Consider the following 25,563-nt stretch of genomic DNA (forward strand, 5'->3'; position numbering starts at 1 on the left):
GTGGAACCAGTATGTGATAGAAGTCACTTTGCTGTGAAAGTATGCAACTACTGTGATTTCAAGTGCCATACAAGACCCACAGTCTAAGCAAGTTAATGAGTATGGAATTCTTAGTGACTGAAATGATAAACCTACACAGGAGAAATGGGATCCACCTAAACCAAAACATTATAGTCAGAATGGTTTGGCTTAAAAGGGACCTTAAAGATCATGAAGCCATGGGCAGGGACCAGATTGTTCAAAGCTCCATCCAACTTTGTCTTGAACACCTTCAGTAATGGAACATCCACGCTGTCCCTGGGCAGCCTGTTCCAGTGTCTCACCATGTTCACAGGGAGGAACTTCTTCCTTGCATTCAATCTAAATCTACCCACTTCCAGCTTGAATCCACTACCCCTTGTTGTATCACTACAAGCCCTTGTGAAAAGTCCCACCCTAGCTTTCTTGTAGGCCCCCTCTCTGACCCTGGCAGACTGCAAGAAGGTCTCCCTGGAGCCTCCAGGCTAAGCAACCCCAACTCTCTCAGCCTGTCCTCATAGAAGAGGTGTTCCATCCCTCTGATCATCTTTGTGGCCTTCCTCCAGACCCCCTCCAACAGGTCCATGTCCTTCTTGTATCTGGGGTTCCAGAGCTCCATGTAATACTCCAGCTGGCATCTCACAAGAGCTGAGTAGAGTGGAGGAAATATGGTCAGACCGCTGGCACATAAAATTTAAAATCTTATAAGGATTTTGGTTTTATTTAAAAAGTAGACAGAAAACAAAAGATCAGTGTCAATAAATATAGAGGAGAAAAATAAGCAACAACATTAACAGAGTATCTGTAAATTAATGGTCTCCATAGCAATTATTGCCATTCTGTAAAGAGGTGGAGTTATGTCCAGCTTTCAGCTCTGTGCTCTGCATGTAAGAAGAAGACAAATCTGAGGTTAGGAATTTAGAAAAGACTGAAGGCATTATTACACTATTGTATCAGGTAATTTTGTATCCATATCTGGAAAATTGCACGTTTTTTTCTGAAAAAGGAGCTACTAAAAGGATATCTTTAAAAAGACACAGGAGATCGAGGAGGAGTAAAGAGAAAGGTTTCAAGGTTGTAGAGATCCACTTCCACACAGAAATAGCCTTGTATTGCTGGGAATGCTGAAAGTTCTCTAAGAATCTCCTCCTGAAGACACTGTGCTTGCCTGATGCAACACGTTTCAGTGTGGGTCTCAATACATCCCATCACGTAGGCTGTTTTATCCACCACCTAGCAGGACGGACTATCTTGTGCTTTGTAGTTTAAGAACATGGAGAGTTATTAAATATGAGATATTGTGAAGATGAAGCATTTAGCTAAAAAGTCCTGAAATTGTTGCTGGACAGAAGCTTGGACGAGGTATTTGCCCAATTCTCAGCCTGCTCCATAGCAGATGTGAAGCGTATTGTGACTACTGTTAGAACCAATAAACTGAATGGCCTCATTGAACATAGTTTAGATTGAGAAAGGGAAGAAAGAAAAGCCTCTAAATAGTTTTAAAGGGAATTTCATAGTCATATGACAAAAATGGGCTAGTACAGCTATCCAGTACTACAGCAGCGACCTGATTCAATAGACTTAGATTAATTTTTGCTCAGAGAAACAGAGAAGTATTTTGCTGTCACCCAGAATTTAAGAACAGTTTTTGAATTAACTTTGAGTCTTATAAGGTTCAATGATTGGATGATGAAAATTTTGAAAAACATACATTTAGTTGAGTATTTTCTGAAATAGTCCCTTTTGGTTTACCTTTCTTCATTGTAGCTGGCACCTGCATGTGTTGTAGCTCTTTAAATCACCTGCAGGCACTGAAGCTGGAGATGGGGAAGTACAGAGCTTCTCCACCTGCCTCCTCCAGCTTTTGAGTAGCTAATTCGTTTTGCGGTGCAAGATTTTTCTCCTTCCTTTTTTTTTTTTTATCCTTCTCCACCTTTTTTACTGACATGTAAAAAAATCCTCAACTTGATAGGACTTTCAAATGAATTACATGAAACATTCCTCACTGAGACATTTCAAAAGTTTAGCTTCCTTTGGTTTTGTGTTGTAGAGCAAAAAATACATCAGTCTTCTACAATTCAAATCTTTCTTGCTTTTCTAGGCAGTTTTCAAGATGTAGCTATCTTGCTTGTTGCTAATTTCTGGCTCTGCTAATTAGTTTTTGGGCTTTATTCCCTTTAATTTGTATGCATTGAATTGACTTTAATTAAACCTGTTTGACAGACAGCTTCTTTATTCTCATAATTCCTTTTTCCTTAATACTGACAAATCACAAAATGTCTGCTTTCATTTACTCTGGCATCAATGCACTGTAATTCCATCAGCATCACTGGAGTTCCTTTGAATTTACTGCAGTATAAGCAAGAACAAAATTTGATCCCAAGATTGACAATTGCAGACATTCGAAGGGTGGGAAAAAAACCACAAACCTTTTCAGAACAGTGTTCAGTCTTTACTTTCAACATATTTCATGTCACCAAGGAATGTGTCAAATGATTGTTAGTGACCGTGTGATGGGAAAAGAAATCTGAATGAATGAAAATAGCAATTGGACGTTACTAGTGAGCAAGCTTGCAAATTACCATATTCTGATGTAACGAAAGCATAGTACACATCAGATTTTTTTTTCTTTTTTTTTTTTTAAATACAGCACAAGAGATTTATTTTGTCTTTCTCTGAAATAAAAGAGTAGGAACACCTTAAGAACATTTCAGGTGGTTAGTCCTAGCCATGCTTGCCTCTGGTTAATAATCCCTATTTCATTTTCTGAAATAGGAAAGATTACATTTTACTTACCTATAAAATCTTATGTTATGATTAGTTGCTTTTGAGTTGCATGAAGGCATTTGACAATTAAAACTGTACAGTGCTTTTTATTTGCCCTGAAGGAGTGAGTTTTTGTTATCTTAAATGTAAAAGATTAAGCCAATCTAAGAAAAAGTGTGTATAATCTTTACATCTCCCCAGTTTCTACCAAAGTCTAAAATATCAGTAGTTCAGCTACAAAAAGCTAAAGTGCCATTTTTTGATGTTTAATGGACTCTCACTTCTATTTTGCAGAAAAATGGAAAGGAAGAGGAAGAGCAGGGTCACATTTTGAGTCGGCACGAAGACGGAGCAGAGCTGTCCTTTATCATATCTCTGGACATCTACAAAGAAGAGAGAAGAACAAATTAAAAATTAATAATGTAGGTGTAATTCTTCTCTTTTTCAAAAATGTACTCTTTGTACTGTTGTCTTACAAAAAAAGGGCTGTAAAATGTCAGTGAGTACCTGAGAAAAGTCTTAGTCATAATTCTGCAGTAGCAGGAGTAAAGTGCAGTTCACATAAGTGTAGTTCTGCCTACTACAGTATTTGTTACATTTCATATGCAAGACAATACATTTAGCCATACTGTAAACAGATGTTTATTTAATGCCAGGAAGGCCACATTATAAAATTTCACAGACCTCAATTTGAGGTTCCAATTTACCCTGGTATCCCAAATATTTCATTTCAATACTTGCTATTTGCCAAAAAAATAACGAAGAAAATCAAGGTACTACTCTGAGTACCTTGATAGCTGAAAATCTCTGTTGTTTAAGATCCGAAAAGTCACACTTCATTTAGGCAACATTTCCTGTGAATATCTCCAGCTTTGTGCAGAATAAATTTATCTTTTCATTTCCTAATTGAAATAGTAATATTTCTTCATTTAAACTACTTCTGTGCTTTCCTAGTAAATACAAGTAAGTTCACAAACACCCTGTGAAAGCTTCAAAAACCAAGTCAAACTGACAAATCCAAAAATATAGCAACAAAAACATTTTTGAAGAAATACGCTCAAGAGAAAGAATATTGCTTCTGCTCTGTTGAACTATGTTTCTGGAGAAAAGAATGCAGGGAAAAACTAGAGATGCATATGAAATCAGTTCGTAAATATAAAAATTTACTAGAATAATATCTGAGCCTGTTTTAACAGTGAGAGCCTATAGCTATTAGAAGCAAAAATAAACAATTTTTCTTAAAATCTCACTACAGTATTTAGTTTCTTGTTTATACATCATTATCATTAAAAAGCTAAAATCTTTAACAGAGCCACAAGAAGGAAATGTTTTGGGTTTTTTTTCATGTTCATGGTGTGAGTGGAAGACAGACAATGGAAAAAAATAGCCAAAGATCATGAACACCCTGAAAAGATGATCTGTCGCTGGGCATGTTCCTTTCTTTGGTTACCAAAATTAAACAGCAATGCAGAATCATACCCCTAGATATTGTTATGTTACAATTTAAAAACAGGAAAAATTTAGTATAGATTAAGAATAGGAAAATAGAGAGCTGGTATATGCCTCAAAGGGCATACACGCACTTCCATTGAATATAAATATTAATTTAAAAAAAAAAAAAACAAAGTTGGAAAACTGTAAAAAAAGTAATAATAATTATTTTTTTTAAAAAAAAGATCTATGAAAGACAACCAGGTCTTTTTGTGATATTTTTGTAGTATAGTAATATTTTTCTGGAACATGAATTTCAAGTAGCTTTTGGTGACTCTCGTACCTTCAAAATCCTAGTGCAGATATGCTGGTTTAAAACAGTTGTCACGCTAATTTCCTTCCTTTAGTACCCAGATTTTTCAGGGCAATGAATGGAAACTTGTAATGAGGAACGTTTTCTTCTGTGTGATTAAAAATGAGCTGACTAACAACAATGAGAGTTCAGGCCCTAAGATTCATAAATGAGAACCAAAAGTGGAGAGGGCAAGGACATCAGTATTTCAAAATAAACACACAAAGAGAAAGAATGTGACAGGCAAGGCAAATGTCTGCAGTCATGCAGTTGTTGTCTTTTTATATTCATTGTGATTAACTTCAAGATCAGAAGTAATCTTAGCTTGCTGAATACAAAATACTGTTTTGTTTCACTAATGGAACAGCATTAACCATGAGAACAATGACAGTAAGCAAGAAAATTGTTAGTAAATAATACAAGACAGTTCATGTACCACATGCTGCTTTTCAGGGGGGTAGGTAGTTTTGTTAAAACTCTGAAGAGTGAAAGCTAAGAATTTATAAAACTGATGCTTAAGGCTGAAATCTTTGTTGGAAAGCCTTTTACTGGTTGGACGACAGACTCAAGACACAACAAAACTAGGTACAGTAGGCATAATCTTAATGGTGAAGATAGTTCTGCAACCACATTATGGTGGATCTATATTAGTAGATTTTGGTTTCGATCAGGAGTGTGATTCTAAAGAGAATCAAAAGATATTCCTACAAATTGTGCTCTGATTCATAGCTATCTTGGCCAATTAACTGGATTCCATTGGATGAAACTAAACCAGGAAAGGTGCTCCAAGTGCTAACAGCTGTTCAGTCCACAAGACAAGGCTAGAGTTAGTTCAAAACAACAACTTCACAGCTCTGAAATATGTTTAGGAAGGATGTTTTGTCTTCATCACAACCTACTCCTTTTTTTCATGTATGCAAAACTTTTACCTGTCTGTCCATAAGAAAAACATTGCTCTTCAGTCAGAATTCACCCAGTGGGGGAAGAAATAATCGCTAGACTCAGTCCCCTTCTCATTCCCTTTAAACTGTTCCCTATTAATCCTCTTTCTGCCCCAACATTCACAAAAGTTATTCCATCAACAGAACTGTCTGTCTAAGTAAGTGCCAGAACTACGTTAGGAAAACTTAGCATTAGCTGTTGCCTGGGTATAAATATGTCATATTTCATTACAGTTATGAAGAAAAACCAAATGGCTTCATTGGAAGAAATATATCTGTATGGTCAAATTATTGTTTTGTCTCATTTAATTTTTTTTTTCTCTTTCAGAATGTTTTTGTAGACAAACCAGCATTTCCAGAGTACAAAGTTTCGGATGCAAAAAAATCCAAGTTCATACTGTTGCATTTTAGCACTTTTAAAGCTGGCTGGGACTGGCTTATTTTATTGGCAACGTTTTATGTTGCTGTGACTGTACCTTACAATGTTTGCTTTATTGGCCATGATGAGCTGTCTACAACTCGAAGCACAACTGTCAGCGACATTGCAGTGGAAATACTTTTTATCATCGGTAAGATATGTTTGGGATTTGTTTGGAGTGTCTTTTTTGACATTTAAAGTTTTCATAGAATATATAATATGGAAAAATAAATCATTATTCCTTTCATGATTTTTAAAAAAAATCAATTTTATCTGTATAGCTTGAGATTTTATCTGAACTTTAGATCACTGTGTTTTTTTCTTTTTTTTTTTTTTTTTACTTTGAATTGTTTCACATATTCCGGCTGTTACTCAGAAGACACCTTTGACCTCAAAGAAGGCTGAAAATCAACGTTTCACCCTGTAGATGCTTAAAGTCTTCCTAAGATAGGGGTGTGCCCTGGAATCACTACAGTGTTGTTCATAATATACCTTTTTTCTATTACCATGAGTTGAAAATCACTAGATTATAAAAGCTAATGACATAAGAGTAAACCTTAAACTGCAATAATGCAAGTGTACAATATCAATATGACATATTGGAAACTGAGAATTTAAGAGGTTGCAGCTTGTCATCTGGTCCATTATCCAAACTTTTTATTTCAATGAGCCATTTCATTCTTATATGTTTAAAGAATTAAAATGCAGGCAAAGTCATATCTAATAGTGGCCTTGTAGCAAAGCAATTTCTTTTATTTATTATCTTTTTGCAATTTCTTTGTGAATATAGGAAAGAATCCTGGATTAGGGTCACACAAATTTTTTTTCCCCAAGATTTTATTGTTATATTACCACTCAGTGCTGTCACACTGACGAATCAGAGATCAGATCTGTTGATAATATGAAGGTGGAAAAGTTATTATTTTAAAGAAATAAGTAAAATTCAGTATGTCTTCCTTGAATATGGGTAGTTCTAAGAGAAAAAAAATTAACAAAGGAATAAAATAATCAGATTTTAAACTTCTTTTCTACTGTACTTTACAGTATTTTTTTCCTGAAAAAAATGTGGCTTCACTCATACATTAAAATTAATGTTATGATCTTCTCTAGGAGAACTAAAAAGTACTGAATCTTCTTAAACACTAAGCAACAACTCAGAATGTCTTTACTTAAACATAATTTTCTTCTTGTGAGAATTACGAAAACTTCCTTTCATTTCTCTGGCAGCTTTACCGTAGACAGTAAGAATAGTAGATGATGTGGCTAATGGAAGAATCAGATGTTATGATGGCTAAATATCTGTTTCCTCCTTTGGACATTGTTTTGTCATTAGGTTTAATTTTCCCCTTTTATGCTCACAGTTAGATCTTAGTGTACTCTTCCATGTTAATGCAAGCGATTCACATTCAATGATACTCAAGCACTGCGGTAAGAAACCTACATTCTGCATTGCAGATCATCAAGGATCATCTTTTGTGTAAAGAGTGAGTTTATGACTCTAGTCAGTCACAAATGACTCCATGTTGCATTTTAAAGAATAAAAAATTAAATAATTCCACTTGATCTACCTGGGCATCTTTATAAAACCAGTAGACTCAAGGTCATGATATTTTTGATTGCATCCTTCACCCCACACTGCTCTAGATAACTTGTTTGTGTTATGAATACATTTATTAGAATCAGAGCACAGGAGAGTATAATCTGTATCTAGCTGATTTATGTGCTGCAGTATTCATTGGAAGCAGGAGACATGGTGTGCTGCTCAGTGTTACTTTTCTGTATGTGTACTCTACTGGAAATACGAACTTCTTATGTCAGTAAGTAAAAAGTCATGGGTTCACTATGATCAGTAGAATAGCTGGGTGAGAAAAATGAAAGGAAGAAGATTGTCTGTAAATTTACATTACATTTTCTGGTTAGATTTTTAGGTCTGTCATCCAGGAAATAAAGCTGTGATTGTAACGAAATACATTCAAAGTGTATAAAGAACTAGAAAAGACTTCTTTGTTTAGTTGTGTTATTTATAATCTGAAATATTATACTGTAGAATACCAATATTCTTCCTCCTCAGTGTAAATAATGTCTCCTTTTTCCCCAAAATACTTGTTTCTAAAGTTACTATCTATCTGTTTTTAAATTTGTGACTGGGGAAAGTTTTATGGAGTACTTCCAGGACGTTCTCATACCGCATTTAAATCTCTGCAGCAAACTTAAAGAAAATAGTGTGTAATTACCTTCCAGCGGTCCCTTGTCCGTTACAGTGTTGAATGAATATGTCTCAGAACATGTGTAACTATATTGAAAGTAGCAAGATTGACAGCATAGATAAATTCGAACATAAGTTTCAGGGCATTGTTGCACTGTGGCTCTGACAAGCACATCTTTGATGACTGTTCTGTGTGCTCTGAGAAAAGTCAAAGAAAAGCATTGGGTAAAGTTTTGGGTTTTTTTGATGCTGCTGCCTCAAAGTCAGTGGGGAGATCTATCTGAAATGAGGTTTTCAGCTGTATTACAGCTCTAATCATGGATTGAGGTATCACAACTTTGTAAAATCATGGATTGGAGAACCAATATGCTAGAAATAGAAATCTATGTGCTTTGTTTTTATTTGTATTTCTCAGAACATAGAATAATACTGCTTATACACATAATTTGAATAAACTCTTACTTGGACTTGACAAGGTCTTTGGTTTTAGCTGTGTTATCAGATGGAGCAAAGACATGAAAACAAAACAGATAAATCATGTCTACATATTGGTTCAAGGGACATAGTATGGTAGAGGCTACAGGTTTCATTTAAGCAGAACAGTTTGAATAAGTCTAGTGGCTAAGGGGAAACTTGTAGCCTTATCCAATTTGTGAGTCAGCATATGCTTAAGCATGATACAAATACATACAGAAGTGTTGTCCTGACTTGGGGTGTTAATAAGTAAACAAGTTGATTGGAATTAAAATATTCATGAGAAAAGACAAAAGGATCTCTCTCCACGTTTATTCCATTTTATTAGTTTATTATTCTTCTGACTGCATAACTTTTACTCTTCTGTAGCTATCCAGTGTAGTGCTTTTTTTATGTAACTGTTTCATTCTAGTTCTCAGATGTTGTCTTTTTTTAAAAAATATTTCAAAAATTATTGAACATAATTCAAGGAAGTAACATTACTGGAAAAATTATCAATACTTTATTGCTAAATAGTCAGACTTAATCACAGGGCTATGAATAGGATGTCTTCAACAGGAGTTGAGATCAATACAGTAGTTCAGAAAAAAAACTATGTATAGGCTTTCAGGGTAATGGTAATTATTTGATGGATAAGGCCAAAGGTGTCTTAGTATTTTATCTCCTAAGGTAGGCAGGAACAACTACAGGGAGAAGAGCTATAAAAATAAGTGACCTTTAACTTTTAATTTCAGTTTTCTATTTGTGGATCATCCAGTTTCTAGTGGAAGGTGGAGAGCCCTGGACACTAATTATAGCTATAAAATTGTACTCTTTATAAACATACATGCAATAGTAATTTTAAATGATTTTCTACAAGACACTCCTTTGCCTACCTGTGGGGAAAAAAAACATGCCTATCCCTTCTCCCACTCTCCCCAAGCACAAGCTCATCTGAAAACTTATCTATAGCTTGCAGTTTCAAGAAGGAACATTAATCATGGTTATTAAGACCACTTCTCTTTGTATGTGCACCTCTCTCTAGTTAAATATTATTTAACTAAATGTTTTATCAACAATTTCATTTTTTAAAAGCAGCATGTTCAGAAGCCTTAAAGCTGTGATTTGTGCTGCATGATACTGTAGATTAGAGACTTGTTGGCCCTTTAGTGTCTATCACAAATGTAAATGACTCAATCTTTCCAAAACTGTTTTAAATCATATTAAGCCCTTGAGTGTCAGATGTTTAATATTTAGAGATTAAGAAATATAGTACAAACCCAGCAGAAATTCATATCATCCATGATTTACATAGTCATTCAAGTGTGCATATTACTGTATTGAAAATAATAAATAACACAAAATTTGTCGAATCAGATGAGATAGTATTAAATTGGGGGAGGTGTATATATTAGGAAAAACTTCTTCACTGAAAGGGTTGTCAAGCACTGGAACAGGCTGCCAGGAAAGCAGTTGGATCACCACCCCTGCATGTGTCTGTCACATAGATACAGTTTAGCAGTGGACTTAAAAGAATGGTTGGACTTTATTTTGGTTGGAAAAGACTTTTAAAATCATAATTTATGATTCTATAAAATGCTATAGATTTTATTAGGTTGCTTTAAATTACTTTTTCTTTTCCCTTGTATTCTTTTTCATTATTTTAAGAATTATGATTTCATATTTTGAAAGTGTGAAAAAGGTCCTATAAACCAGTCTGTGTCTACAGGACCTCGCATCTAGGAGGATTTACAAATTTTGAAAGAAAATGACAGTGTTTTGAACTGTTTTTTAAAAAGTGTACCTTCAGACCCTAATGTGCTAAAACTGAGACACCAAGGTATGGTTTGAATTTATCTCTGGAGACCATTAAATGGTGTCATCTGTGAATACATATGAACAAAACATGAAACCAGATGGAGCGACATTGTTGACACACACTGAGATGCAAAAAGAGAGTGGAAGCAAGGACAGGTAGTCTGGAAGGAAACAGAAGTTGTCTGAGCAGCCAGGGATCAGGTTAAGAAAGCTAAAGCCCAGACAGAATTAAATCTGGCCGGGGACATTCAAGGATAACGAGAAAAACTTCTGCAGGTATGTCAGTGACAAAAGGAAGGCTATGGAAGATGTGAGTCCTCTCCAGAAGGAAAGAGGAGAACTGCTTATGAGGGATCTGGAAAAGGCTGAGATTACTTCTTTGCCTCAGTCTTCACTGGCAAGGGCTCTAGCCATACTGCCCACATTGCAGAAGGCAAAGGCAGGGGCTGGGAGAAGGAAGATCTCACTCTGAGTGAAAATCAGGTTTCAGACCATCTAAAGAACCTGAAGGTTTACAAGGCCATGGGACCCAAAGAGATCCATCCACAGGTCCAGAGAGTACTGGAAGATTAAGTTGCTAAGCCACTTTCTATTGCATCTGAAAAGTCATGGCAGTCTGATGAAGTTCCCACTGATGGGAAAATAGGAGACAAGACGTGGACAACTACAGGTCAGTCAGTCTCACCTCTGTGCCTAGTAAGATCATAGAGAAGATCCCCCTGAAGGCTCCTCTAAGGCGTGTGGAAAATGAGGAGGTGAACCAGCAATGGAGGCAACCAGCATGGCTTCACCAAGGGCAAGTCATGCCTAACGCATTTTGTGGCTGTTTAAGATGGAGTTACAGCATGGGTGGATGGGGGAGAAGCAACTGGTGTCATCTACCTGGATTTGTGCAAAGTGCTTGACACTGTCCTGTATGACATTCTGGTCTCTAAATGGGAGAGACATGGATTTAACAGATGGACCCCTCTGGATAAGGAATTGCCTGGATGACTGCATCCAAACAGTTGTAGTCAAGGGCTTGATGTCCAGTTGGAGATCAGTGAAGAGTAGTGTTCCTCGGGAATGAGGACTGGGACTGGTGCTGTCTAACATCTTTGTCAGTGATGTGGACAGTGGGATTGAGGTCACCTTCAGCAAGTTTTCTGATGGCACCAAGCTGTGTGGTGCAGTCAGCACTTGGAGGAAATAATTACTGTTAAGACAAGAAAACTGGTCATTTGAGCATTCCTGGTTTTCCTGAGGCCAGAATGAATGACATTGACTTAAACTACTGGTGAACTGTTAAAAGAAGGGTTCCTTATGTGTTGTGCCATGTACAATCAAAGTAAAGGTAAAATCCAAGGAACAAGAACTTAAAGAAGTACTGAACAGGCTCCAGTCCAAAATCTGATTTTCTTGAGAAATACCTAAAACAAAGCAACTGAATTATCAGGATAAAGGCCTTTTAAAAGCCACATCTAAGGAGACCAGAACCAGATGAATATAGGCTGAAATGCACAGCGTTTACCATATGTAATTCCTTACTATTCAAGGGAGAGCTCTGTAGGCATCTTGTAGCCGGATCAAGATATTCTAAATCTGCAATTCTGGAAAATATAGTCACTTTTCTACTTCTCAGCTGTTCTAAATGAATCTCTTCAGGCAGATTATTTTTCTTTCCTACTTCCTATTTCACAATGAAACTTGTAGCATCAGCGTCACAGGCTACAGGTCACTTAAGAATGCTAAGAGCATTTAAGAACAGTTTCTTCATCTTTTTTTTTGTCTAAGCTGCGGTGCTACTGTAAAACAATCAATCTCACATTGAGAAATTCTGTAGTAATAATTTTGTACATAATTTTCACTACTTCCTTTCAAAAGGTATATGAAGCTAAAGTCACCTTGTTATACACAGTGTGACTGACTTTTATATTTAAGTGTGCTACCCTATAACACGATAGTAAAACAACACTCTATTTTTCAATAAGATTAAAGTATTTTAATTAACCATCTTGGTAATTTCCAAGGAAATGCTTAGATTCTTAATAGTTTGCTGTATTTTTTGAGAGCTTGCATATGCTTTTTTTTTATTGTATTTTTTTCATGATTTACATATAATGTCTTATGTCAGTTGTTGTCAAGATGCATGAGGTAATTTCTGAGAAAAATATATCAAGTTTCCCCCTCGGAATTGGTCAAAAGATTTTAAGTGCACAAAGCAGTTGCCCTATTGCCCACTGAATGCTTTATTTGCTTGATCTTTTCATTGTTGTCTCCAGCATTTGTGTGAAGTGAACTGTGTTTGTGAAATTCCTAACAGCTACATTTGCTTCATACATGTTGAATTTAATGAAGAGCAACGTCATGTGACAGGTTTCTTCACTCTTTGGAATTTCGTCTTTCTGGCAGGTTCTACTGAGGAAATTACCCATGTAGAAACTTTCACACTTCTGCACTCACAATACTAGCTTCTTTTAAAAGCAGAGCTAGCAGTTCATTTTAGACAAATATTTTTAGTTATTTGGTTCTCTTTCAAGACTCCAAAGTCTCTATCTTCCTTTGTGGAAAAGTCAGTTAATATATTTTAGCTACTCAATATGTTCATTAATTGAATCTGATTTTAAAAGGCAGAACACAGTTTATAAAAAAAAATAAAAATCTTTCCAGTGTTTAGTATCTATTGTAAAGGTCATAATATGTGATGCTTTTGTGGCTTATCAGCTACTGTAGAACTGAGGTTAGCTAATCCCTATTTAACACCCTCATAGTTAAGGAGAGCAACTTGAAAAGGTGAACCTTTCAGACAAAAGGCTGAAAATCAAGGGAGCAGATAAAGGAATGTGACACTTTATTATTTTCTGTTTATGACCTTTTGTTCAGTTTTGCGATATCAGGATTTGAATTCATGGGCTCTCAGCACAGTAAAGAGTTGCAATGAAGATCCTTGTTTTAACATTGGTATGCTGGTCATTCTGTGTGTCTCAGCATGCCCACAGTAGTGGGTACAGAAACCTACATGTGGTGTTTGGTAGAGCATATTGTGCTAGTGCATGAACACTGACTACACTATACTCCTGGAGGGAGTGACTTTTGTTATAATAGCCACTCAAACCACTAATGCCTTCAGATTTTGGTTGTTTATGTTAATGGATAATTTACCCAAGTAAAACAGTATATCCGCTTGGGTATGACTTGAATATCTCATTACTTTCCAAATACTAAGGAAGAGTAAATCAGCCTGGACTTTTGGAATCAGTTCTGCTATGATCAATCAGACCTGAGAATGGTTCTTCCTCCGTTAAAATCACTAAAAGTGTTGTTGATTTGTTAGACTGTAATAGAGCCAGGCTGAGAGCATACATGATGGCACTGCCTCAGAACAGAGAGACCATGCAACTCATGTACTGTACAGTGACAAGCATGTTGATGTCCAACCAACAAAAAAACTTGTAAAAAAAACCTGCTTTCAGTGGAGAAATTTGACCTGTAAAACAGCTCAGTGTTTTCAGTGGTGACTTAACAGAACAAAGCCTATGTTTTATATTAATTCCACATTATCAGAAGCTTTTTTTCAGAGGTGCATTATATTACATGACTGATATCCTTGTGCTGATGATTTTAAGAATTTGTAGCTTTAAACTGTTTCCATTGTTCATCTGAATGCTAGTAAACCAGCTAAAGTAACAAGACATCTGAAAAAAGAGCCTCTTTGAAAGGAAGTGTAAGCCTGTCTCTGAAATGAGGTTCCCAACCTTTGTGATTACCCACACAAACCAGAGTTGTTTCCACAGTATTCTGGAGTGCTAATAACTGGGGAAAAAATGTTACTGGGAATTACACTCAAGGAAAAATAGAAAGGAGAGGTATACTTGATAGCCAAATTTTTACCATTTTAAATGTTGCTAAAGGACTAATTCTAATTCTTTTACATAATTTTCTTTAATGATCATGCTCCTTAATAAGACTTCCTTTTTTCTGTTTAAGAATTGGAAGACAAAACAAATTTTTCTATTTAGCAAAATCCCATCCTGCTGATACAACAGTGGCTTTTGACATCCCTTTTTAAATTTCAAGTCCATTGAGGCCTACACTTCATTTCTTGGGATACTTCACTTCTTTAATTTCTAGCAGTATAAAATTTGGGCTGTCTTCTTCCTTCTCCATGCTACCTATATTAACGCAATACATCTGAGATTTCAGTTATATGTAGTTTTATATGACCTTTCAGTTCATAAAGATTCTGATAAGAGAGACAAATTTTGACCATGTAGTTCAGCCTATAATATTAGACATTTTGTTTTATCCAGGTATCAATATTAATTCCATTTAATATTAATTGTGCATTTGGATAAAGCATGATTTTGTGAAGGATGACAGCTCTTCCTCAAAGACCTCAGAGAAAGGAGAATCCACAGCTCTACTTATCTATGGCTTGTAAATTACATATTTCTTTTTTGTATTTTTCTCATCAACCTGCAGAAATGATATTTTGTTAGGTGTTTAGTACTACTGTTTTAAATCTTTACGACCTACCGAATGTTAGTTAGGGTATAGTGGATTGTAATTTAGCATCTGATATGATGCAGCCATGCTTTGCTGCCCCATTCCAAAATTAGGTGAGAAATATTTATTGTATAGATGTTTTTTTCTGTAAAATTATTAATAGCCTCTCTCATAATAGGATGCCACTGAAAATTTGCTTTTCCTTCAGCAGCTACAATAGGCTGTTGTAAAGACTTACTGTTTTGATATATGTTATTTATCTTATTCTGTATTATATATTTATTACATAAATCCCCTGCAATTAGATTTTTCATTACTTAATCTCTATTGGTGTTTTTTTTTTCTTGTAAATGTTGACTTCATAATAGCCCAGATTCCTAAGCAACAAGAGTAAAGTAAGCATTATTTTCCTACATAAAAACAATATAATCTCCCCCACTTTATCATGTCAGCATCTAAAAGGAATCATAAGGTTAATTCTGGTAGCAGACATCTTGAGGGGTTATGCTAAGCTGAAAATTCACACTTCCATTTGAATTGTTCCTAGGAGATTTACTAGGAATATCTAGGTTTATAGCAGCAGTAGAATAGAAAAAAAATAAAAGTTTATATAGGGATAGAGAAATTGTTCTTCAAGCAATATAGCACAAATATTTCTTGGAATCTTTCCTAAAAGCTCACTGGCCAGATTCTAATACCATTATCTGTAGATAATTAAATAAACTTGGGTCAAATGATCAGATAGATCAAAGAGCTTGGACTTTGGGGACAGTATTGCTAGGTAAAGACAATCAATGCAAAATCACATAAAGAAAGATGGAAAAAAGTAAAAAAGAGAGAAGAGTCAGTTGTACCATTAGTGAGAGGGAGGTGGTGTAGGAAGAAACAGTCTGCTCTGAAAATCAATGGGGTTAATGCACCTATATCATCTAGGTCTCAAGCACAGGACTGAATTACAGTAATTCAAAGTCATGCATCACCCAGTGCCCCAGTTACTGCTTATATGGCTCCTGCTTACCCTAAAGGTGCAGGATTTTTAAATCTCATTAGTTCCCAGTAAAAGAGAGGTAAACTGTTATATTAGCTAGCATTTACTGCAATCTAATGTTGTGCTATGGGCAGTTGCTGAACCATCTGACTAATCCTAAATTGTTATTCTGCTGTAGTGTGATCATATGTCTAATCTCAGCAGGATTTATTTTAAAATAATCAAGCCTAAAGAGAAAAAAAAAAATAAATGTCCCCACAGGAACATCAACTGCTTCAGGTAAAATAATCCTGTTTATAGGCAAAGACGTTCAGCTGGCCACCAGATAAATTTTTACCTCTGGGCCCCCGGGTTTTCTTTTCCTTTTTTTTTTTTTTTTTTTTAAACAGGGATTAGGCATCAAGATTATACAAAGCATATATTGTGCTTTCAAAATTGGAAAAGGTGTATTATTCTGAAAAAAAATCTTAAGGATTAATAGGCCGACTTGGTGAATAGCCATTTATGGATTTCACTCCTTTTATAAAAAATCATTTAGGATTGCAACCTGCATTATAAACTAAGTAGAACCTCTATTTTAAAAAATGTAAAAGATTTAATCCTTTTTTCTTTTTATTGAACACCAGTTCAAAAAGGTGAGTAAAATCTATTAGAGCACTTGAAGAAGGAAAAGAATAAAGAGTTTTCCAGTTAGGTCAGGGTATTTGCTTCAGAATTTTAGAGTGAAAATATCACAGAAGCAGGTAGGCATGGTAATTTCAAACTCAGAAAACAAAAGAGTAACGTTGGTCCCAGCCTTCTGATGTCTACTGCTGTGGGTACTGTGTAAGAACTTAATTGAAGCAAAATACATAAATAAATTAACCACTGCATATAAATAATTTTTTCTATGTAGACATGTTGATAGCTGAAAAATATAGGATTCATTTTTATCCAAATTCACTTTCTTTAACCTTTCAGTGTAACTTTACACAAGTTTTAGAGAGATCACATTTCTTATAAGATTTTTTTTTTTTCTAAAGAAAGGATGTGAGCCCGCATTTTATCAGTAGTAGAAATAATGGGCTGAGAGAATGCATGCAGAGTGAGCTAGTTACCTGTGGGATCCAATGAAAAGTTAAGTTGGAGTCAAGGTTTGAGGTTGATTATACCAAATGGTTTTATGAGACTTGTCAATCACTGTTTATTTTCTCTGCATCCATCTTAAGGACTTAGTGCCTAACAGGGCTTCTGGTTTGCCTTGTGTGAGGTTGGTAGGGGAAGGTGATCAGTCTGCAGGCTAGAGAGAAGGAGGAGCAGGGCTGGAATTGCATCAATAGGTGCATGTGGTCAGAGGGTGTGCAGAACAGAAGCCCACCTTTGGACACAACAGCGAAGCAGTTCTGGAGGATGTGGGGTGAAAGCAGTAGTTATGTAAAAGAGAAGGTGAGGGGGTAGAGAGGTAAGAGATTTGCCTACTGAGACTAAGCAGAGCAGTCTTTTTGAATGTCCATTGATTTCCGATGCTATTTTTCATAATATGAAGTGATCCTGCCTGACATGGGCGTGGAAAAAAAGAGCTGAAATAACTGGAAAATAAAGCTCTACTTAAATCTTTGGAATTGAGGTGATATGACTGCTTGTTCCAAGTCTGTCAAAACTGGGAATCTTGGGTTTTCCCTGTTGAGTGATGCCAGGTCAAGTTCACCTTTGTTTGACAGCAGCAAGATTACTTGTTCTTTTGTGGGCTGACACAGTTTGTTTCTGTTAAGCTCACAGGCTTACCTGCACAACAGTAAATGGGGAAGGAGCAGAAGTCTGTGATACAGTTCAGGGCTATCTTAAAATGTATCTTAACAAAAGAGGTGTATCTATACTAAAACACAGTAAAAATTTGGGGCAAAAAGGCATTTTGTAATCTATACATAACTTACGGGCCTTCTTAAAGTCAATCAGACACTCTAGATTTTATCTTGAGCTTTAATTCACTTGAACTGACTTTTTGCTGTCTAATTTTAACTGAAATTGAATTATCTAGCTTGAAATAAGATTCCAGCTTTCTTCCTAATGAAGACAAGAATAGAGAGGCTTGACATTTTCCTTCCTTTCTACATCAGGTAGAAAGATGATATTCTAGGTATGTGTACTGTGTTTTGGCACAGAGTGTAGTGAGTCAACTGATTTTATATTTTCTGCTTTTACTGCTGCTTTAGTTTTAGGTAACTTTTTAATGGCATTGCTTATGTCAGAGACATTATTTATCTCCCCTATTCTGCTTTCCTGAGCATTTGGCATGATCAATGTAGCCTGAAAAATCATTTAAAATGACATTTTTCCAGTTTACCTGGAAAAATTTTGCAGCGAGGTAACTTCAGATTTTTTTCTCTGCTAATAATTCTTATTATTAATGATTTGTTCACTATTTGTGTTATGAGAGCTGCTGAAGCAGAAAAGAGATTGTAGTTCTTGTCCCAGTCTGGAACAAAAATATCAAACACAGCTTCAAGTATGAAGCTTACAGAGGCTGAAATTTGTTGTTAGAGTATACTTAAAGATTAGATATTCAAACATAACTCTTTCAGAAAACTTTTGACCTGCTAATTTTCCAAAAATTTTGAAGTCACTTCATGTATACTTTAACAATCAGATCAGAGATTAAATGTCCCTCTTGATTGGTTTACAGCCATATTCTGTAAAACTGTTGCCCTTCATTCTGGTTAAAACCCACCTCATCTCATTTGGAACACAAATTCGGCATTGGAGAAAGCCATTTATTTTGGTGCTGTGGAGTTTTCTGGACTCTCCAAAGCTTTACAATATTGATCCTTGTGTTGAATTTCAAATTGTTCTTTGATAAGTTAGTGTCATTGGCAGGTAGAAGTTAGTGTACAGTAATATTCACAAATAGTTTCTAACATTAAGTAATACACTGGTACTTTCAAAACAGATCATTGTACAGTTTTATGATGCTTTACTCTCTTTTTACCTCAATTTTCTTAGGATTCTAATTGTTCAGAGTCCTAATTATAAGAGAACATTTATTTTAAATGACAAAAGTAAAACCAAGATGTTAGTCTTCCACTTTTAAACAGTAGTCCCTAAAAGACTGTGCAGCGTGTAATTCCTAAAAATAATAAAATTTCTTTGGAGAAATTGTGATTTTTAAATATGAGTTAAAGGTTTGTTGTACTTTTAAAAGTTATTTGCCTTAAGAGTTTTGTTTTGTTGGGTTTTTGTCCTTTACAGATTTCTCAGTAAGCACTTTAACACAGCAGTTAAGCTGTAAATAATGTTGCCCAGATGAAGAAACTGTTTACACTCATGTATAGCACAGAAAGCTGTCAAGAAATAAAAGATGGATCACAGTCACCTACCTCCTCCTGGATTTCTATCTAATGAGTTGGATGCAAAAAAGAAACATTTACCATTTCCTATTCAATTTTATATATATAAAAATGTTATCTGGGGTTGATGTCCTAAATTGCTTTGATCAGAAGGTAGAAAAGGGTGCTGCACAAGAAAACTTCTAATCTCTTCAGTCTTGAACAGTAAATATTTTATTCACATTGATAAGCCTTTGGCTTATTGGATGACTTAGGGGAATCTAAAGCAAGCATTTATATAATTTTCTGTTAAAGCTTGAGTTGTTTCACAAATGCTAATGGTAATAAGTAAGCAAATCTTTTTTCTAACATTGATAGCTACACACTGGAGGTTTCTGAGACACATGAGAATGAGAAGTTTCAAAATACTAGTCGTGTAAATATCCTTATCTTGCTTTTTTACTTCTATCAAGCGAATATGCATGAAGTAGTTATGTATGTGGCTGGTGCTACCATTCTGATCTGTAAACACAAATAGTAACCAAGTAACTCGACTAAACACCTGTGGAGCTGAACTGACCTCCTTGCTCATTATGAACCATATGAAATCATACTAATTTCACATCTTAATGGTATTACTGAAAATTTCAGAACATTTTTGTGGTTTTAAGGATGTAGGTCTTGTGGAGGCTCTTTGGCGGTCTAATCTCAAATTTTTGTGTCTCCAATTATACCTACATATTCTCTTCAGTCTGAGAATTTTGTCTAACGAAAACAGTATTTCTTAAAGAGTGAACCAATTATAACCTGCAAGTCCTCAGTCCATGAAACCAGATAGCCTTACATATGTGTCTAGGACACTTTGTGTTAAGGTTTTGCACTTAATCTTGAAAAATTTGAAGGATCAACACTGTGCCAACACTAAAAGAACTCCTCCAATAGATTTAATTAATTTAAGAGACTCAACTTTAACAGGTAAAAGGGAGGGAATGGCATAGACCAAACTGTCAGATAGCATAGTTCTGCTACTAACAGTGTATAGGTTAACAAGTATATGTCAATTGATTATGGCAGACTGTCTAGCTTCAAACTGCAGAAGTTAGCACAAAATGTTTCTGCCAGCAAAACTTGGGAAGTAATTATTTTCTAAATTCACATCTGGCATTAGAACTAGATGCTTGATCAAAATGCATCCTAAACAAATCTTTTCTAATACCTCAAAGGAATGATCCAATATGATTCTCTCTGTGCTGAGTCTCTGCCTCTTCTCTTTGCCCTCAGTAGTGTATCAGTGGGGGAAAGAAAATAGACTTTTGGTTTCTTGTGTGTAATCGTTAACAGGCTTGAAGATAAGATCTTATTTTATCCAGGCTTATTGTAGCCTACCTAAAGAACATGTAGAGAGAAATGCAAATTGATCTTTTTCCCCCTTAATCTATGAAATGAAGTGGAAAACAGAATAACTCAATACTGCAAAGGATGATCATGACAGTGAAACCTGCCTTTCTTCTCCCTAGCACATCTATATATAGATTCACTTCATGTATGTTACATGAGTCCATGTATATGTGTTGTGTGCTTGAACATAACTTAGATATCTTTAGTACGACATTGTGTTATGCAATATGTGCTTAATATGAATCCAAATATTATGAGTTCATCACTTCATTTTCTAAGCCACATGAATTTACCTGAAGTCAGTGTCTGCCCAGTGTATACTATTTTGCCTAAGTAGCCTATGAGTGGATGAAAGTGAGTGAAAGCCAGTTTTCCTGTTAGTATTCTGGAACTGAGTAAAACAAGAAATCTGAATTTATGACATCATGTAAAGTGAAGTCCAAGTAGTCTTTTCTAATTCTTCTCTTTGTATTTTTGTTTGTCAATTTTTTGTTTGTATTTTGTTTGTCAGATGTAGATGCTAGTTGTATGGCTGTAACTGTTTCACCAAAGGCACAACCATTTTTTTTATTCACAGGTGATATCCTTGCTTTTGTCACAGCTTTGTACTAAGCCCATACTGATGTTCTTAGCTCTTAGAATCTCCCCTTCTACAGATATCTTTCCTTCTTGGGTATTAGAAGGACTTTGCCTCACATATGGAGATATTTGACTCATTTTATGTTTGAATTTGGATTGGCCACTGTCATCCAGCTTCTTTGTTAAAGACTACCATATCACTATGAAATGAATTTTCTAGAAACAGTTTTGTTTATAAACAAATCCATAGTAACAACTTTGAAATTTGAAACTGAGCAGAAGCCAGAATTAGCTTTTAGGTGTGTCGTATTCTGGTTAATGCAAACTTCAAATTAACATTATACAGGATGAAATAACTTGAACACACCTAAATATTCTGCATCAATCAACTACTTTGATAATTGTATTGAGAAGACAGTTGTATCTAGTTTTCCAGATTATCACTTTTAGTGGTTCCCGCCAAACACATTATTAAAATTACCATGTTGAATTCTATTTCCTTGGCATTTCTCCAGTTTTCTGAGTTTCTTATTAGAAGTTAATACTAATGATATGGAAAGAGGCTCTCAGCAAGTTTTATTTAAAACTTTGTCTTCAAAAATCTCCTTGAAATAGTTAGTGCTTCCTTTGTTATATATGATAAGTTTCTGTACCAGCTACAGTGTTAGTGATAAATCTTTGTAATTCATTCCAAAACTTGAGTTTTATTATTTTTAGAAAATAAGAAACAAGTGGACTTCAATATTCTATACATTTTCAGTTTTGTTAGTCATTTAAACTTAATTATGTTTTGTTCTTACTTTTAAACTTGTGAGTTTGATAGTCACTGATATTTTCTGAGTTTGTCACATTTTCTGGGTTATTATGTATCTTACAATTTTATGAGAATTTTGTTTGGATTTATGAGATCATAAACTTTTGTTTGGATTTTTATGAGATTGTTTGGTTTCAATTTTATTTTTTTTTATTAACTAGGAAAGCTTATTTTTTTTCCCCTTAATGTCCTGAATGTTTTTTCGTGTTTAAAATTTCTTCCAAACATAAAATAATAGCATCGTAGAATCACAGAATCATTTTGGTTGGAAGAGACCTGTAAGATGTTCAATTTCAACGGTTTACCCAGCACTTGCCAGGTCACAATTAAGTCAGGTCCCTAAATACCATATGCATATGTCTTTTAAACACCTCCAGGGATGGTGACTCCACAACTTTTCTGGGCAGCCTGTTCCAGTGCTTTACAACCCTTTCTGTGGAAAAAAAAAATAAAAAATTCCCTTATATCCAAACTTTGCTGGTGCATCTTGAGGCCATTGCCTCTTGTCCTGTCACTTGCTATATAGGAGAAGATACCAGCACCCACCTCACTACATCCTCCGTGCAGGGAACTGTAGAGTGTGAGAAGGTTGCCTCTCAGCCTCCTTTTCTCTGGGCTAAACAATCGCAGTTCCCTCAGCTGCTCATCATAAGTCATAAGGGTCTGCTCTAGACCCCTCACCACCCTTGTTGTCCTTCTTTGGACACACTCCAGCACCTTCAATATCCTTCTTGTAGTGAGGGGCCCAAAACTGAACACAGTACTCGAGGTGCAGCCTCACCAGTGCTGAGTAGAAAAGGACAATCACCTCCCTACCCTGGCTGGCAACACTATTTTTGATATAGGCCAGGATGCTCTTGGCCTTCTTGCCTACCTGGGCATACTGCTTGCTAATACTCAGTCAGCTGTCAACCAGCAGCCCCAAGTCCCCTTCCTCCTGGCAGCTTTCCAACCACTCTTCTTCAAGCCTGTAACATTGCATGGAGTTGTTGTGACCCAAGTGCAGAACCTGGCACTTGGTCTTGTTGAACCTCATACCATTAGATTAATCTTGTAAAGATCTCTCAAATCCCTCTGCAGAGCCTCTTGAACCTCAAGCAGATCAACACTCCCAGATAACTTGGTGTGGTCTGCAAACTTACTGAGGGTTCACTTGATCTCCTCATCCAGATCATTGATAAAGATATTAAAGAGAATAGGCCCTAATACTGATCCCTGAGGAACACCAGTTGTGACTGGCCACCAACAGGATTTAACTACATTCACCACCACTCTTTGGGACCAGCCATCCAGACAGTTTTTTACTCAGCAATGTGTATGCTTTTCCAAGCCACAGCAGCCAGTTTCCCCAGCAGAATACTGTGGGAAACAGTGTCAAAAACTTTACTGTACTATCCATACATACTTTGGTAAAGCACTTAACGGTCTTCAAAAACTTTCTTCTGTACTTCCAAATGCACATCTTAGATTATGTCACATTTTCACAGTGTCAATGTATGATAAGATTATGTTTTCCAGATGCAAACAGTAACTGATTTTTAGTCCAAATTAATTTCTCACCATTAAAATAGTTTGCAGCACCAATTTATCCCAAATTGCCACAGAATGTCTAATCCTATGTTAGGTAGTTATTATTTTTTAGAATCTGTTAGGAACTTTTCTTACTAATCTCATAAAACAACCAGGATCTACCTGAAACTGTAGGCACCTAGGATCCTGTGTTTAGCACCCTACATAGGTAGAATGTTTATATATTTTTCAGTAACTACCTCTTTTTGTAGGTGTAAGTTGTCCTTGCAAAAAAAGCTACATGTATTTTTTGGGATCACTGACAAGGTCAAAGAGGCATAAAAGTGAAATTCAGTGTGAAGTACAGATGAAAAATCATTTCTGCTTTCCACATTGAAGAAAATGAAAATATTGCACAAAATATCAAAATATTTTAGAACTGAAGCTATTAAAATTTATTTATTATAAACTTGTAAAAATATGCAACAGAATTATCCTTTCTTTAAGATGAGGAATATGTATGTGTAAAATATGCACATGGCAATGAAATTAATTAAATGTGCATTTGTCTTACTGCATGTTAAATTGTAGTCTAATATTTTATGGAATCTCATCTATCATAGAAATTCTTCTCTGATGATGTTAAAAAAAAAAAAAACAAGAAAATTTCTAGGGAGATGAAACTTTAAAACCTGGTTGGGGCTTTTTTGGTTAAGAAGAAAAAAAAAACACACAAGTGTACATAATGAAACATTGCTGTTTTATCGCAGCCATGAATTTCATCAGACCCTTCTGTTGTTCAGAAGATGTTGTTCATCTAACATAATATAAATTCACAAAATGAGTATCTCAATGCAAATCTGAGTAGAATTAAACAAGATGGTAAAGTTGGCACTTTTGTAAAACATTATACCAATGTTTGACAGTGCTGTAGGCAAACATTCTTGCACCTTGTGCCCCAGAAAACTTTAGCTCCAATTCTTTATAGCATACATCATCACAAGGTATGGAGCAGCATGTCACAGCAAGCACAGAGGAAAACACCTCTACAAGTATCCTAAAAGAAAGAATGTCTGATACTGCTGTTCTTAAGATGGCAATGCTGCCATGAGTATTGAGTGACAGCAACAGATCTCCTGCTCAAACCTGGATAAGAGCTGGTAATTTGTCTGAGTGTCAGCTACTCCATTATATTTAAAATAAAGTGTAAGAAACTGGGTAAAGTTAGAAAGGTGGATGGATTTAATTTTCAGACTCCTTTGTAAGAACAATAGTGTGAACTCTGTCATAGGATTTCAACAGTAATTTATACATGGACTGTGTTGTTGAGATACTTGAGTATCTATGTTCATAAAGCATTGAGAGAAATTGTTATAAAATATGGGATCTACCTAGTCCAGACTTAGAAAATGTTAGCTCTAAACATTTAAGTCCTGCAAATATCACTCTCCAATGCTATTCTTGTATAGTGAGAGTCAAATAATTTCCATTTTTAATGTTCTTTTAGTACCAAGAATGTTATTATTCTAAAATAAAATTCTGAAAATGAAAAAATTGCTTTAATATATGCTAGTGGCAATCCATTCTTTCTCAATGAGAATTTTCCATTGAGCTTTCCTAACACATCAGATTGTTTTATATCAAGTTGATTTATTCAGTTAAGATGAATCTGGTCAGATACTTTTGTTCTGCTTTGCAGTACTGTCTTTTATTGTACATCTATGTGCTGGTTGTCCTCATTATACTAATGTTATAACGTTAAGAAGTGTCATTTCCCGTCTTCATAATTCAGCTGTAACAGTAAAGGGAAAAACAAACAAACAAACAAAACCACCCTACAATAAAAAAAAAAAAAAAAGGCATAAAAAAACATGGGGAAAGGTGAAAAACAGTGTCCTTGATAAATGGAAAAAGTCAGAAAAGGAGTAAAATACCTAGCAACCAGAATCTAACAAAATCTGGCTTGTTTAAAGAGAACTGCATAGACGTTTACTTACTCAATTTTCAGGTTACATGTTCTATATAAGCATAAGGTTTTGATTTTCAGGTTTTTTTTTATTTTCAGATAAATAATGTAGGGAGAAA

General features: G+C 35.3%; 1 protein-coding gene across 1 annotated transcript in view; it reads left to right on the plus strand.

Annotated features, from left to right (window-relative positions):
• LOC103780828 (potassium voltage-gated channel subfamily H member 8-like) overlaps positions 1-25,563 on the plus strand; it is a gene marked incomplete at its 3' end in the record, with an annotated part of 76,978 nt that overhangs the window by 18,215 nt on the left and 33,200 nt on the right. Inside the window, exons 3-4 of the mRNA XM_008948520.1 lie at positions 3,079-3,206; positions 5,837-6,077. Of these exons, the coding sequence (XP_008946768.1) occupies positions 3,079-3,206; positions 5,837-6,077 (369 nt within the window). The remainder of the gene's footprint in view (positions 1-3,078; positions 3,207-5,836; positions 6,078-25,563) is intronic.

Source organism: Merops nubicus, unplaced genomic scaffold (assembly GCF_000691845.1).
Source record: "Merops nubicus isolate BGI_N331 unplaced genomic scaffold, ASM69184v1 scaffold4771, whole genome shotgun sequence".
Classification (NCBI taxonomy): domain Eukaryota; kingdom Metazoa; phylum Chordata; class Aves; order Coraciiformes; family Meropidae; genus Merops; species Merops nubicus.